The 15,838-nt window shown below is 42.2% G+C and overlaps 1 protein-coding gene across 3 annotated transcripts in view; it reads left to right on the top strand.

The window, feature by feature from the left end:
* CFAP43 (cilia and flagella associated protein 43) overlaps positions 1-15,838 on the top strand; it is a 387,888-nt gene that overhangs the window by 321,315 nt on the left and 50,735 nt on the right. For all 3 annotated transcript variants that reach the window (XM_033942773.1, XM_033942772.1, XM_033942771.1), the window contains exons 30-32: positions 5,970-6,056; positions 6,159-6,247; positions 12,630-12,837. In XM_033942773.1, coding sequence (XP_033798664.1) covers positions 5,970-6,056; positions 6,159-6,247; positions 12,630-12,837 — 384 coding nt within the window. The remainder of the gene's footprint in view (positions 1-5,969; positions 6,057-6,158; positions 6,248-12,629; positions 12,838-15,838) is intronic.

The following is a 15,838-nucleotide window of genomic DNA, read 5'->3' as shown; positions in this document are numbered from 1 at the left end:
CACATTCCAGGCATCCACCACTCTCTCTGTAAAGTAGAATTTCCTAACATTGCCTTTGTATCTACCACCCTTCAACCTCAAATTATGTCCTCTGGTTTTACCATTTTCCTTTCTCTGGAAAAGATTTTGCCAGTACTTCCTCATGATCTGAATAAATTGTCCTGCTGTTGGAGAATATGGGATAACACATACTAGACTATCCTGAGCATTCTCCTCCTCCCCTTCTCTTTCATGTAATAAGAGTTCACGCTGTGCAAAGCATGCTCTCAAAAAAGGCAATCTAATGGACTTCTTAGGGTCACTGGCTTCTCCAGTGACCTGGTTTGGATTTTGTATTCGTATTCTTAAAAACTGACTGACTGGCAGGTTGAACTTCAATTTATAGGGGTGAAAATTGTCAAAATGTAAAAAGGTATTCCTCGTGACTGGTTTTCTATAAAGTGTGGTAGAAAAACCTCCCTCACCCAAGTATATGGACAGATCCAAAAATTCAATACATTAACGGCTGGAGGTCATAGTAAACTGGACTTGTCTATCTCTATCATTTAGATATTCAACAAATTCCAACACCTCGTGATGGGTGCCTTGCCACAAAAAGAATACGCCATCCAAAAATCTGGTCCATAATAATACCTTTTTAAAGTATTCTGTAATGTATACATGCTGTTCCTCATATTTAGCCATAAAGAGGGTAGCCACTGAAGGCGCCAAAGTGGCCCCCATGGCCACCCCCTGGACTTGTTTATAAAAGTCCCCTTGATATTGAAAATAATTTTCGCAAATGACCAATTCGGCCAACTTCATGAGAAACTCAGTAGATATACGTTGGGGAATAGTTCTATTGTCAAGGGTGGAGAGGATGACCTCAAGAACCCAGTCCTGTGGTATTTGAGTGTATAGGGATGTGACATCTACTGTCACCATCCATGGTTCTTGGGCTAGAATCACCACTGATTGTAATGTATGCAAAAAATGCAAAGTGTCTTTCAAGTAAGATTTAACCTTAGCAGCTTCTTTGTTTAGAAAAACATCAATGAATTTAGATAGGGGTTCCAGTATAGATTGTCTAGTATTGATGATGGGCCTCCCAGATGGATTATAGAGGGTTTAAGTACCTTTGGAACAAACCGAATAATGGGGGTTCTTGGATATCTCTCAATAAGAAACACATGTTCTTTTTTGTGATCATCCCCTGTTTATAGTGGTCATCTACCCATTGTGTGATGTTCTGTTGCAACCTTTCTATGGGGTTGCTCCCCAATGGTTCATAGGCCACTCTATCCTGTAACTGTCTTCTTGCCTCTTGATCATAATCTTTCATGTCTATAATAATTGTCGCACCCCCTTGTCTGCTTTAGTTATCATAATGTCCTTATTATTTGCTAGGTCCAACATGCCTTGATATTGTGACCGTGTGATATTGGCTTTATAGTCTTTGGAGGTCTCACCCTCTTCAATCATTTGTACTTCTCTCAACACCAAATCCCTAAAGGTTTGAATAACCAGATTCATTGGTCCAGGGAGATACCATCTAGATGGAGCTTTGCAAATGGACCCCCCATCTTCTTCCATGTCTTTGATCTCGTCCTGGAGATCGTCAAGTTTCTCTTCCTCATGTTCCTCTTCTGACTCAACCATTGGCTGGTAAAAGAAAACTTTTAGTTGCAACTTCCTGATGAATTTATAAAAAGCAATCTTTAATCTAAAGAAATCAGTGGGTGAAAATATCACAAAACCCAAACCCAATTCAAGTAGGGCTAGCTGGTCATCTGTCGGGATATAAGAAGAGAAGTTAATCACTGATAAGTCTGTTTCGATCGGGTCCTGATATTCCCTTGGACCCCTGTTTGACCTCTGCCCCTCTGTGGTTGGCGACCTCTCCCCCTCGTTCACGTATTCCTGGATGTATCTTCCCCGTTCTCCGATGGTTTAGTGGACGAGGTATCGCTGGACTCATTGCTATATCCATCTGTGTCGGCAGATGAGCTATCAAATGCTACTTTTTTCCTTGATCCTCCCGATGTAAGTCTTTTATTCCAAGAATAAACCTTATCGGTCTGATAATCTCTCTCATCTCTCCTCAACTTCCTAATTTTAGTTTGTTTAATGTCCTCCCGGAACTGTGTCAGGGTTTTCTGTAGTTCCTCCCATTGTTTTTTATAATCATCCTGTTCCATATGTTCTTTAAGCGTCAATTCCACCATTCTAACTTTCGTGCATAGTTCTTTTTCAGTTGCCAACGTTGTTTCCACTAATAAAATCATCAAATCTCTTGAACAATGGTTAAGTATTGCAGTCCATTTATCTTGAAAAGATTTGTTTGTAGTAACCATCTTAGGTTCCTTCAAGATACGGAACCCTCGGGGGATCATGGATTTTTTAAAATATTGAACCAAGGTGCTGCTGTGTAATTCCACTCTAATCGCTCTCTTTAAAGTGTTTTCTAGCTCACTCCATGAGGACTGTACTGGGGTAGATTCAATCTCATCCAGAAGAGCCGGTCTCATTAAAATCTTCCTGAAGTGCTCTTGCGAATAACCTTCAAATTCTCTGTGGTCTTTAGCCATCATAAATTTCAACACTGTGCACTCACACTAAAGATGGCACTATTTAAATCTGTTTCATTTATGGTTGGAAATCATAATGATGAAACAGATTTAAATAGTGCCATCTTTAGTGTGAGTGCATACGTACATGCCAGCATTTTGGTCACTTATATAAATTAGGGGATTTCTTATAAAATTCCAACTGGCATGAAAGCATATACATAAATTTAATGGGGTATATGTGTGGGGTGGGTAGGCATAGGGTGGAATTTGGGCAGAGAGAGTCTACACTTGTGCACATGGATTATAGAATGCCTTAATTTACACACACATTTGCAAAGAGAATGTGCTAATATTTACACCAGCCCTCAGGCTGGTCTAAGTGCTGGCATCTACCCTGCTATTTTTTTTTATAAAGTGAGTAGGTACATAATTGACTTTCTAAAATAAGCAAAGACAAGCACACTTCACAAGGCATAATTTGTGCCACAGTCTTCATTGACCATAACGTGGCTATGTTTCTGTAAAAACTTGCATCAGACTCAGCGTTGCAGTTCTTTTACTGATCATGCAAAGACTATTCCAAGCGAACTACTGTATTCCTGCTGTAAAGGTTGTATGAAACATAGTGACCCTGGTGGCAAGGTCAGTTGACAATTACTAGAACAATTATGTCTTTGACCTAAGGGTTGCCGCATGACCCAGCAGTGGCAATTCTTGTCTTTAATATACCTCTGATGCAGGTTTTTAGCAAAACACATCAGGTTTTATGTATGGTTTTTAATAAAGACTGACACAAGTTGTGCCTTGTGAAGTTTGTTTGTCTTTCTCTTTGCCTGCTCAAGATATTCATTTGTTTACAGATTAGTACTTAGGCTGAATTTGGCCATTTATGTGCCTATGTACAGACAGAAGGACAAATATGCCGTTATTCTAATTATTTACAAGTGTGTAAATGTTATCACCCACTTTATAAATATGCAACTAGTGGGGTAGCCGGCAAGACAGTAAACACCCAGGGGCAGCAGAGGAAAACACTGCATCGCCCTCGACCGGGGCCGCACAAAATATTTCACGGGGCTGCAGGTTGGACACCCCTGCTTCACCATAAAGCCCATAGTGGAGGCCATGTGAATTCAGAATAGGGCTCGTGGATCCGTTAAATCCGTCGCACTGGAATGAGCCAGACCAACTATCTCATTTCTAGAAAGTTCCGAAAGATTTACAAGGACATTTGCTTAATACTCTAATCCCCTGTTTTACTAACCGATTAGCGCACGCTAAATGCTAACGCATCCATAGACTAACATGCACGCGCTAGCGTTTAGCACGCTCTAATCGGTTAGCACACCTTAGTAAAACAGGGCCTAAATGTAGCTGATACAGGAAGTAGCAGCTGCCGTTCATGAACTGAAAACCTGTTTGTCAACAAAACCCCAAAATCTCTTAACACCTGGAGATGCACCTGGGGCAGTGGTGCCCCTCCCCCACCCTCTTCTCCACCCCATCCGCTCCTTCCCCACGTGCCCCTTTTTAACGTTCGCAGCGCGAGCAGCAATCCCAGCCTGCTACTCGCAGCAGCAGTAGCTGAGTGCTGGCACCCCCACCAAGAGGGCGCCTGGGGCGGGCCACCCCCCTGCCCCCCCTTACTATGCCACTGTATGCAACTAATGATTTCTGAGCATTTACTTTTCTGCACATATACTGTAGCCATGGTCAGTTTTATAAAATGCTGTTCCACATGTCCTATTGATGGACATTTATCCTATTATGATACATTTCAGCTGTTTTCATTTTCCAAGTTAGTGCTGTATTTATAAATTCAAATAAATAAACTGTTTCAGAGGAATCCTTTTTTCTGCTGGTAAACCTTTTTCTTAGATATCAACATTAATAGCATACATGGAGGAAAGAGGGGACAGGTCCTGCTCATGGCTGGGAAACATTATTCATTGCATTTCATTATGTTTTAAACTTCAGTTAGCCAAGTACAACTGGTACCTTGAGACTCTCTTGGAATCTTTTCCCTGGATTCTATATAAGTCGCCCAAATTTGGGCACCAATCCCAGAGCAAACTAATTAGTTAATGAGCCATTAACAATCAGTCATTAGTGTTAAATAGCACTCATTTAAATTTGCACACAGATCTGCCCTATGCCCTACACTTAAATGCAAATCAAGAGGGCATGGCCATGGGAGGGGCATAGGTTGGTCGGTGGGATTCTCATAAATTAAGTGTGATGTTAAAGAATAGGAGTTTTTTTTGCCCAACTGCCATTAGTTGTGCACCAGCGTTTACATCAGGTTTTAGGCAACAGTGTAATGGTTGCACCCACAGTTAGACATGAGATCGTGATAAGTTAATATTCTGTAAATGGTGCTCTGAAGTTGATATAGGTAGGAGCAAATAGGGATTACTCCTGCTCCAGTTAGGCCACTAGACTTATACCAACTCTAATCTCAAACTTGCTGCCTTGACCTTCAATGGCATGTCTTGCGAGACTGCCACTGAAGGTCTTAGCAGCTACTGTATTTTGACAGCGGAGATGGCAGGAGCAGGAGCTACTGAGGATCGATTCTGCCCTGGCTAGGCCACTAGATCACCAGGGCACCTGTGTGGTGGGAGAGCATTGGTGGTTTGCTTTGCAGGGAGGGCAGAGAGAGGGTGACAGTTATGGTCTGCTAGGGGGGGGGGGGAGTACTCAGTTACAGCTGAAAATGCAAGTGCAGTTTCAGTTAAAACCGAAACACGGCTGAATTGGAATTTCAGGCCCGAAACCAAAATTTGGTTGGCCTCTACCATGATTATGCATGAAATAGATTTCCATACATAATAATAATAATAATAACTTTATTCTTATATACCGCCACAATCTTGCGACTTCTAGGCGGTTTACAATGAAGAGAAACTGTACAGACAGCGAATTACAGAGTATAACATTGAACATCTAGTGATAGTAACAGGAGAGTTACAGGGTCTGTGTATTACACGGTTTCACAATGAGTAGCATTATACAGTCAACGATATTCAGAGCATAAGTAGGAGAAGAGAAAGGAGATTGCGCTTTGAGTTACAAAGATGCAAGACTGCGAAGGTGAAAAAGATAACATAAGATGTTGATGAGAAGTAAGTTGTTAACTTGGTACATTTGAGCGAAGGACGGGCACCAGTGGGAAAAACTGGTAACAATTAAAGATAGAAATTTTGGCAGAAGAGGGTAGACGGACTCCTTGGGATGGGAGGAGGCTCCAATTTTAGGGGAGAAGTCTGGTTAGGTTATAAATTTCTTAAACAAGGTGGTTTTTAGTTCTTTCCTAAAGATACTATATGATTCTCTGCGCAGTTGGGTGGCTGAGGTTGTCCAAGAATTGGGTTACAAACTATTGCGTTGACTCTTAAAAATGTGGTTAATTTGTTACAGAGTGAGACCTCAGAAACAGCCCAGAATTTCAAAATTCAAGTTGATGAGTTTCGGGAATCCTATGAAAATTTAGTAGCAGAAGACAAAGTAAGAATGCTGTTCATCTCTTTAAAAGTTTATTCTCATTGTTTCACATTTAGACTTGGCATGACTTCAGTTTCAGAGTTTTAACTGTCAATCTGTTTTCAGTTTCTGGACCGTGGCTTTAGAAAGGAATTTGCAGATATTCCTGCTCTTCAAGTCGATATGCTTTATAAACTCTACAAACGCAGACCAAGGTGCTGTTCTTTTTTATTTACTACTTTAAAGTCCTTCTGCTACATGCTAGTTAAAGTTCATGCTACATAGAGGGGACAATTTTTAAGATAATACTTTCGATGCAAAGTGCTTTTACCTGAAGACTTTGAACCAAATTTCACAGGAAATGTACTTGTATGCTTTCCTTTTGAAAATTGCAATTGGTATAAAGTACCTGCAGACATGTTGCACCTTCTTTTTGTTTGAGTAGAACAAACAGGACACTACATACCACATTTGTAATGTCATCCTTTGAAAGTGCTGAATTTAGTGCGCATGAATGCCTTCCTACCTGATGTGAGCACACAGAACCAGCAGTCATTGTTTTTTTCAGGGAGCAGAGCAGTGAGGTCTTCTCAGTATGAGATATTTTTGTGCCTTCCCTATTTAGTTTTATTAGTATTTTCGGCCTGTATAGTTTCCTTTCATTATGGCTTGGCTCCTATAACTCTCTTAGGCCAGAGCACCCGGCTGGGATTCTTTTTTGTTAAAAAACAAACAAATCAAAAACAAGCTTTCCAGTGGTTTTAAGAAGGGTACTAGATGTGGCAAGACCATTTCTATGACTAATATGCACAATTGGTGTTGGCCAATCTGAGTCTTAGGCCACTCCCACTGCATCCCAGGGTGCACCGGAAAAGAGGCCTATGACTCCTGATTGGCCCAGGTGACTAAGGATCCTCCTATGGGAAGGGCCTTAAGCATCTGAGCCAATCAGGGTCTTTGACCGCTTCCCGGTGCATCACAAAATGCACCGAAAAGGGGAAGCCCCGCCATTTTTGAATGGCGGACCTACCGGCCGGAGGGTGTAAGCATCTCTCTGGCTAGACTTTTTTCCAGAAAGATATAGGGGTGTCAGGAAGGTCTACAGGTTTGAGGGGTGCTGGAGGGGTGTCATTGGTTGGTGGGGGATTTGGGAAGCTCTGAGGGGTGGGGTAGCAGGAGGGAGTAGGCATCCCTCCTGACAGCTGACTTCGGGAGGGGATCAGGGGTTTGGAGGCAGGAGGGAGTGGGCATCTCTTCTGCCCACATCTTTGGGAGGGGTTCGGGGGCAGGAGGGAGTGGACATCTCTCCTGCCGGCTGACTTTGCGGGGGGGCAGAAGTTCCCTGTCACAACTGTTCATCTGATCATGGCAGGGGGATTCCCTTGCCACAATCAGCTGATGGCAAGGGATCCCTTATGCGCGATTCTCTAACCAGTGCCTGTTACATATGCGCCGGTTAGAGAATTCAGGTGGTTAGGCAGATGCAATTCTCTATAGGATGCTAGTCTGCGAGTCTCAGCTTCTTCTTAGGTGGCTGCTGAGACTGACGTCCTATACAGAATTTCCCCCTGGGTGAGTATTGGTATTGAGGAAGTCTTCCCCTTTCTTAACATTGTCCACTGCTAGGGCCCTGTCGGACTGATCTGCATCGATCCCAACACCAAGGACACTTTAGAATTCAGCATCATCCAAGGCATCCTGATGTTGTGAATTAAGGTAAAGGAGCACCAACATCGATCATGCTCAAAGCACAGTACCAGGAGCTCTGGGTCATATTCACCATCAGTATCCAAGAAGTGTGGGTGCTGAGAGGACCATTATCCCTTTGTGGAGTCAGTTCTAATGCACCAAACTCCTCGACTCTGGAACCTTCCTTCTAATTCGGTTCTGACTCCTTCATAGGCTATCTTCAGTCTGACATTTGCCTGACCTTTACCAATGCTTGTCCCCAGGAGTTGGAGTGAACCTTAGCTCAGTGTGATGCCGAAACTTTGATGGCATCAGTACCGACCATGGCTCCACCTCCAACTGATCCTTGAGGCCCATGCCTTGTCTGTTTCTCATGCATTGATACTAGTGTCTTGACCGGTGCCAGCATTAGCCTCAAAAGAGGCAGTGCTTCTCTCCAGCTCATTGGGAAAAGATGCTCCCCTGGTGCGTGGACCAGGGCCTACCCTTTGGCACTCTCTCCCAGAGTCTAGACATGAGTCTAATAGACTGAGGTAGAAACAGACTTGGCCTACTCAGGAGTTCTTTGCTAAGTCTGACTCAGAATGTTCCTAGGCATCTGAAATTGAACCAGAGGAGATCTCAGAGGAGGACTCCCTTGTTCTATCATCAGACCCTTCCCCACCTCTGAAAAGGATAAAGTCCCTACCAGGGGAATTCTCCTTTATCAGTTCTTTGCAGGAAATGGCAAGACATTCCATTTGATATAGAGTTGAGAATGAGCCCAGGGCAGAAATGTTGAATGTCCATGCATGGTATACGTTGTGCTGCACAGATAAGGAATTGGGTGACACCTCTCACTGTTCAGCCAGTACCTAAGAAGGTGGACCCTATATACAAAGAAGGTGGACCCTATATACAAAGAAGGTGGTCCTAAAGGCTCCCAAATTCAAGAAGTCTCAACTGCTTCAGCATTCTATGGTGGTTGAATCCATCCTTAAGAGAGCTAAGAGTTCTACAACCCATGCCTCAGTGCCCCTGAGTGAGATGTTAGAAACTTAGAATCTTTTAGGAGGAAGATTTATAAGGGCTCTATGCTTGTGTCCTTTATGCAGTCCTATCAGTTCTATATGAGTATGTATGTGTGGAACTTGGTGCTCAGTGTATCAAAGTTCATGGACTCTGCCATCAGATAAGGCCACAGAACTCTGTACATTGGTAGCCAAGCAGAAGGAGGGTTGAAAGCACTGGGCCCAAACAGCCTATGATGCGCTTGAGGTGGAGTCCAGGGTGTCTACATTAAGCATGTGCAGACTCGCCTGGCTGCATGCTTTCCAACTGGCATTCCAGGAGAAACTAGTGGATGCCCCTTGCCAAGGTGATAATCTTTTTGGGGACAAAGTGGAAGAGATTGCTGATCTAATCAAGAAAAGAACTGATACCATAAAGTCCCTCTCTTGGCCCACTCCTTCTGCAATCTCTATTTCTCATTCTTTTTGGGTGGATGACAAAGAAAGCATAGATATACTCCTCCAGCCCATCCCTTCCTAGCAGACGTAGGAATCCCACTCCCACCCTTAGCAGTGGACCCAGAGACCAAGTCAGCTCCCCAGTCAAAGCAAGAAACGAGCATTTGGCTGGCTCCAATAAAGCATAGCTGAAATAAGTGACCATTCCAAATGGCCTACCAATGTGTCGGGGGGAGGGGGGCAAGGCTGAATTTTTTCAATTAAGATAGCCCCTTCTAACCTCCAGCTGGTGAGTTCTTCGGTCCTAGGTAGAGGGCTAAGCCTAAATTGTCAGCAACTTCCACAAAATTGCCTACTAAGAGAGTCAAAATTCAGCTCTCAGCACCAGGCTGTGCTTGCAGAGGAATTCTCCTCCTTTCTACAAGCCCACGAAGTTAAAGCTATACAGCCAGGGGAAAAAGGGAAGGAACTCTATTCCAAATACTTCCTCATGCCAAAAAAGGTGGGGGGCGGATTTTGTCCCATCCTAAACCTAAGGACCCTGAACAAATATCTTATAAGAGCAAAGTTTAGGATGGTTTCTCCGAGAACCCTACTATCCATGATTCAGGCAAATGATTTGTTATGGCTTTCTGAACTTAAAAGATGCTTCTACCCACATACAGATATGTCCCAGTCACTGGAAGTATATCAGATTTCAAATAGGGAATCACCTATAAGTATTGCATCCTGCCCTTTGGCCTCGCTTCTGCTCCCCAAGATCTTAACAGATGCCTCGCCATAGTCCCTACCTGGGTGATTGGCTGATTAAGAGCATGTCCAAAGAAGAGGCTCAGGATTCAATGTAGAAAACCATTTGGGTGTTGGAGCTACTGAGTTTCATTATCCAATATCCCACTTCTTCCCTGTTCAACAGTTGGAGTTCATTAAAACCCAGCTAGACATGGTTTTAAATCTGAGCCTTTCTTCCAAATGTCAGGGCCAAGGCCAAGATTGTGATTATCTTGGAGGTCTGCCAGAGCCAGCAGATCACAGCTTGGCAGATGTTGAGGTTGTTAGGCCATATGACCTCCAAAGTGCACATCAAACCCATGGCACATTGCCATCTGAGATGTTATCGGTGGTGTGCCTCAAGGTTTGGTTTTTGGGCATAATTTTTTTTTAACATTTTTGTAAGTAATATTGCTGAAGGGCTCAAGTAAGATTTGTCTCTTTGCTGACCTGCAGATAGAGTACACACCCCTAATGGTGTGAATAACAAAAGGAAGGACCTATCAAAGCTTGAAGAATGGTTTGAAATTTGGCAGCTAAGATTTAATGCTAAGAAGTGCAAGGCTGAAAAACGGGAAGGGTACAGTTTAGGGGGTGAAGAACTTTTGTGCATGAAAGAGGAGCATGATTTGGGTGTGATAGTATGTGATGATCTTAAGGTGACCAAACAGGTTGAAAAGGTGACAGCAGAAACTAGGATAATGCTAGTGCATAGGGAGCGGTATGACCATTAGGAAAAAGGAGGTATTTAGGCCCCTGTATAAGACTCTGGTGAGACTTCATTTAGAATATTGTGTACGATTCTCTAGACTACACCATCAAAAAGATATAAAAGGGGTGGAATCAGTCCAGAGAAAGGCTACTAAAATGGTCGGTGGTCTTCATCATAAGGCATATGAGGATAGACTTAAAGATCTCAATATGTACACTTTGGAGGAAAGGTGAAAGAGAGGAGATATGATAGAGATATTTAAATACCTATGTGCCATAAGTGTGCATGAGACGGGTTTCTTTCATTTAAAAGGAAGCTCCAGAATGAGAGGGTATAGGATGAAGTTAAGAGGTGATAGGCTTTGGAGTAATCTAAGGAAATACATTTTTACAGAAAATGTGGTAGATGCATGGAGACAAAGACTGTATCTGAATTCAAGATAGCATGGGAGAGGAGGAGATACTGGATGCTGTGGATTGGCAAACTGGATGGGCTATTTGTCTTTTATCTGACATCATGTTTCTATGTTTGTTAATGAGCTCTAGCTTCCCAGTGGTGTCAGGCTTTGGGGAATTTTACTGTCATTCCCAGTCTCTAGGAGTCATTCTTGTAGGGACAATTCAGTCCATATGGTCTTGGTACTTCCACCATTCCAAATTTTTCCTCCACAGAAGACATTGACAACTAGTGGGGACAACAAAAACAAGAGGTCATTCAGAAAAAACTGAAAGGAGACAGATTCATAACGAATGCAAGGAAGTTCTTCTTCACTCAACGGGTGGTAGACACCTGGAACGCGCTTCCCGGAGAGGTGATAAGACAGAGTTCAGTTCTAGGGTTCAAAAAGGGACTGGATGACTTCCTGGAAGCGAAGGGGATAACAGGGTACAGATAGAAGTTTACCTTACAGGACATTAAGCGAACAGGGTATGGACGTTTTAGGTTAGGTAGGGAACACTTACAGGTCATGGACCTGGGGGGCTGCCGCGGGAGCGGACTGCCGGGCACGATGGACCCCTGGTCTGACCCGGCAGAGGCAATGCTTATGTTCTTATGTTAACTTGGACTGGGGAGTTCACCTAAATGGGCTTCACAACCAGGATGTAGGGCACTCTATTAAAGAAATACAGGTTAGCTCTGGATTTCACAGAACTCTATATAGGGTGGTCATTCAACCAGTAGTTTAGTCTCCATCTGCTGGCAGGAGAGTGTAAACTTACATGTCCGCACTGGACTGAAAGAATTCAAGGAAAGAAAATTGCCAAGTAAGCCCTAATTTCTCCATATACAACAGTAATTTTACTGTATTAGTTGATCTCATGTCCTTCTTGTTTTATATATGATACTGTTGATATCTTGTTTTGAGAATAATGAGTTTGGTTCTTTTAATTCTAAATGCAGGAAACCACTGTTGTCATTTGTCCATAACAGAGCTCTATAAAGGGAACTTTTTGATATGATAATTTAGCCAATAATACAGCCTGTGCAGATCGATTTGCATGCATGTAATACAAACAGATGCTCCACTGTTACAGAATAAAAGCTTGTTCTTCAAGTGTAATAAGAACATAAGAAGTGCCTCTGCTGGGTCAGAACAGAGGTCCATCGTGCCCAGCAGTCTGCTCGCGTGGCAGCCCAACTGGTCCAGGACCTGTGTAGTAGTCCTCTATCTGTCCCCCTCTATTCCCTTTTCCTTCAGAAAATTGTCCAATCCCTTCTTGAACCCTAATACTGTACTCTGTCCTATCACACCCTCTGGAAGCGCATTCCAGGTGTCCACCACCCGTTGGGTGAAGAAAAACTTCCTAGCATTGGTTTTGAATCTGTCCCCTTTCAACTTTTCCGAATGCCCTCTCGCTCTTGTATTTTTCGAAAGTTTGAAGAACATGTCCCTCTCTACTTTCTCTATGCCCTTCATGATCTTGTAAATCTCTATCATATCCCCTCTAATGTATTTTTCATTGTGGATAATTCTAGGGTTCAGAGGATGAGAACTCAGACTGACAGTACAAACCCTTTTGGAGAATACCCTCGATCAAAAAAAACATCCAATGAAGCACTTATCCAATTAACAAAAGCTATGGATGAGCTAGACTCCCCTGAACACATGCCAGATATTGTAGAGCTGCCTGTCTGGGATCGTTTCTGCAGTTCTAGACGAGCAAAAGTAAATTATGAACAACAAGTGCGTAAAGTACATTCACCTGCTTTGATTTTTTTGTCCTTTTTTCTTTATTTTAAATTAATCTCTGTTTTAAATTTTTTATTGATTTTTCTTCATATAACAAGTGTGTCATAAAGATTCATACAATTATCTTAAGTATACATTTGATATATCTAAAACATATTGTACATAAAATATATCTTATATAATCCTTATTTTAATTAGACATCATATGAAAATTTTTAATCATGTTATCAACTATTATTCAATTATGAATCCCTTTCCCTCCCCTTATTTTGTTAATTGTACACAATATAACAACTATTATAATAATTTATTTATGTATTTATTATAAAGAGAATAAACCAACCCCCCCTCCTTTAGATGGTTGCAATTTAATTAATCTCAAGAATATTTGAAAATATACTCCCCCCCCTCTTTTATGAAGCCGTATTAGTGTTTTTTTTAAATCCACCTGTAGCGGTAAAAGCTCCAACACTCATGAGCACTGGAGCTTTTACCGCCGCGTCAGGTAATAAAAAACCCTATTGCGGCTTCATAAAAGGGAGGGATACTATTTTGAAATCTAGCTTTCTGTATAAAAACCAAATATGATTAGGTTAGATTGGATTCCATGGCCAGGTTAATTTGAACAGTTTGGCTATCTAGCAAATCAAACCCAGATCTGGCACTTGAGGACTAGGATTTGCTTTCATTGGTTTAAAAAGTATTTGTAGGAATTTGCAGCACTTAACTATTTGACAATGAATGTGAACTCTGCAGCTGTCCGTCTTTGAACCCCAAACATAGGCCATAGCTTAAATTAAAAAATAGTTCCACAAAACAACTCTTTATTTTAAAGCAATCTTCTACTGTTTAACATCCCTAAAAGCACATTGAGGCTATTGGTTTACCTTTTTTTTTTAGATTATAAGAATATATATTTTTTCTGTACCTATTTGGAAGTAGATTTTCACTACCAGTCACAATATACAACAACTTAGATAGTATAGTAGTGCTAGATAATATATCAATGTTTTATAAATTCTTTCTTAGTCCAGTTTCTTTACAACAGTACATCTTAGAAATTCAGATATCCACCCTAATCGATAGATAGATACAGGTGGTGGGATTATTCATGATTCCAAGTACTATTTCCCAACTATTTACTTATTTCAATTATTTTATATAAATATAATAAATAATAGACTTAGCTTATTCAAAGTCCATTCCCCTTCCCGATGCGTTTCGCCGAACTTTCTCAAGGTCGGGGAAACTGAACATTACAGCATAGCTTCTCCTAGTATAACCAGCCATTCAAGTTGGAGTGAACTGTTTTGGTGTAAAGAGTGAGATTCTCTTTATATATACTATAAATATTGAAAGATGGCTCAAATGCAGACAACCAAACAATATACAACAGCCATTTTACTATGTCAGTAAATTTCACCTCATTTTTTGTTTTTTATACATATTCATCTCTTTTATGTTGAATCAATTTTTATTATCAAAATATACAAAAACACAAACCAACAAACACGAATCACAATTACAAAGATTAATCAGATACAAGAGATCGGATTCAACACCCCTCCCACCCCACCCCCACCCCAAACCCCCTGATCTGACAAATAGCAGAACCCTAGTGCAGTAGGCTTGGACTCAGATAACCCACTGCCAGCGAGAAAAGTTAAACTCCAACACTGAGAAGAGAGAAAAAAAAAAAAAAAAAAAAGGGGGGGGAGGGGGGGGAAAAGAAATAGAAGGTGCCCTGGTGCCCTCACAAAAATACAACAAGCTCGGGGCCCAGAGAGAATTACAATAAATTCAGGATGTCACTTCGAGCACGTGGTGCTAATGAAAAAAGATAAGAATCCCAGATCCGCAGAAATTGGCGTTTTCTTCGCAGGCTAAAAGACGCATCCTTCCGCTCCAACAGCAGCAGAGCATGCAAACGATTCCTCCAAGCCCAAAAGGAGGGCAAGGTATCTCCAATCCAAACAGCCAGAATCACCTTCTTCCCCAGGACACCCACCCGTCTCATAAACTGCCGCTGACCCGAATCAGACAAACAAAAGGCCTCATATTTATCCAGCAGGAGACCAGCAGCAGAAAGGGGGAGTGCTTTACCAAAAATGCGCTCCACATAAGATAAAACCCGTCTCCAGAAGAGTTTAATTTTCACACAGGACCAAAAGGCATGAATAAACGAGTGGGGTTGCTGGAGACACTTGGGACACAACGGAGAATCCGTATAACCTGAATAATATAACTGACTTTTCGTAAAATAGCCGCGATGAATCACCCTAAATTGACACTCCCGGAGATCTGCATTAACAGACACTCCTGGAATTCTGGAAATTAAGGAAGGGAGATCCAAAGCGTCCTGAGCCATCCCCAAATCTTGACACCAGCGAGCTTGGAGTGCAGCACGATCAGCCGGACCTAACCAACGCTGGAGATCTTTATAAAGACCTGAAACCGTAAACCCAGTCTCCAAATAGGGATCCAGTAGTGTCGCAAATCTATCCTCAATCGGAAACGCCAAAGCGGCTCGGGGGAGAGATTGGATATAATGATGAAGTTGCCGAAACGCAAAAAAGTCACCCACAGAAAAAATTCCAGACCGGACTAGAACATCCCAAGATTTTAAAGAGCCATCAGCCTGGAGAACATGAGCAAGCAGCGTATAATCCCGAGATGCCAGTTTACGAAAACAAGCATTCTCACTACCAGGGCTAAATTGCAGATTCCCCTGAATAGGTAAGTATCTGGTAGTCGAGGGAGTACCCTTCCAGGAATGCAATACATAAGACCAGATGATGCGTAGAGAGTGTAACAACACACTTCCCCTAAATGGCACCGGTAAGGCAGAACGAGGCGACTGCACCAAGGACAAAATATGCCAAGGGGCAAAAAAATCCTTCTCATAAGGTTTCGGAGTAAAATCCTGGCGATCCGAAAGCCACTCCCCCAGGTAACGCAACAAACAGGCCGCATTGTATAACCGGAACTGCGGTAA

This window comes from Geotrypetes seraphini, chromosome 4 (assembly GCF_902459505.1).
Source record: "Geotrypetes seraphini chromosome 4, aGeoSer1.1, whole genome shotgun sequence".
NCBI classification, from domain to species: domain Eukaryota; kingdom Metazoa; phylum Chordata; class Amphibia; order Gymnophiona; family Dermophiidae; genus Geotrypetes; species Geotrypetes seraphini.
The sequence above is the reverse complement of the archived record's forward strand: the minus strand, read 5'-3'. Positions and strand labels throughout refer to the sequence as shown.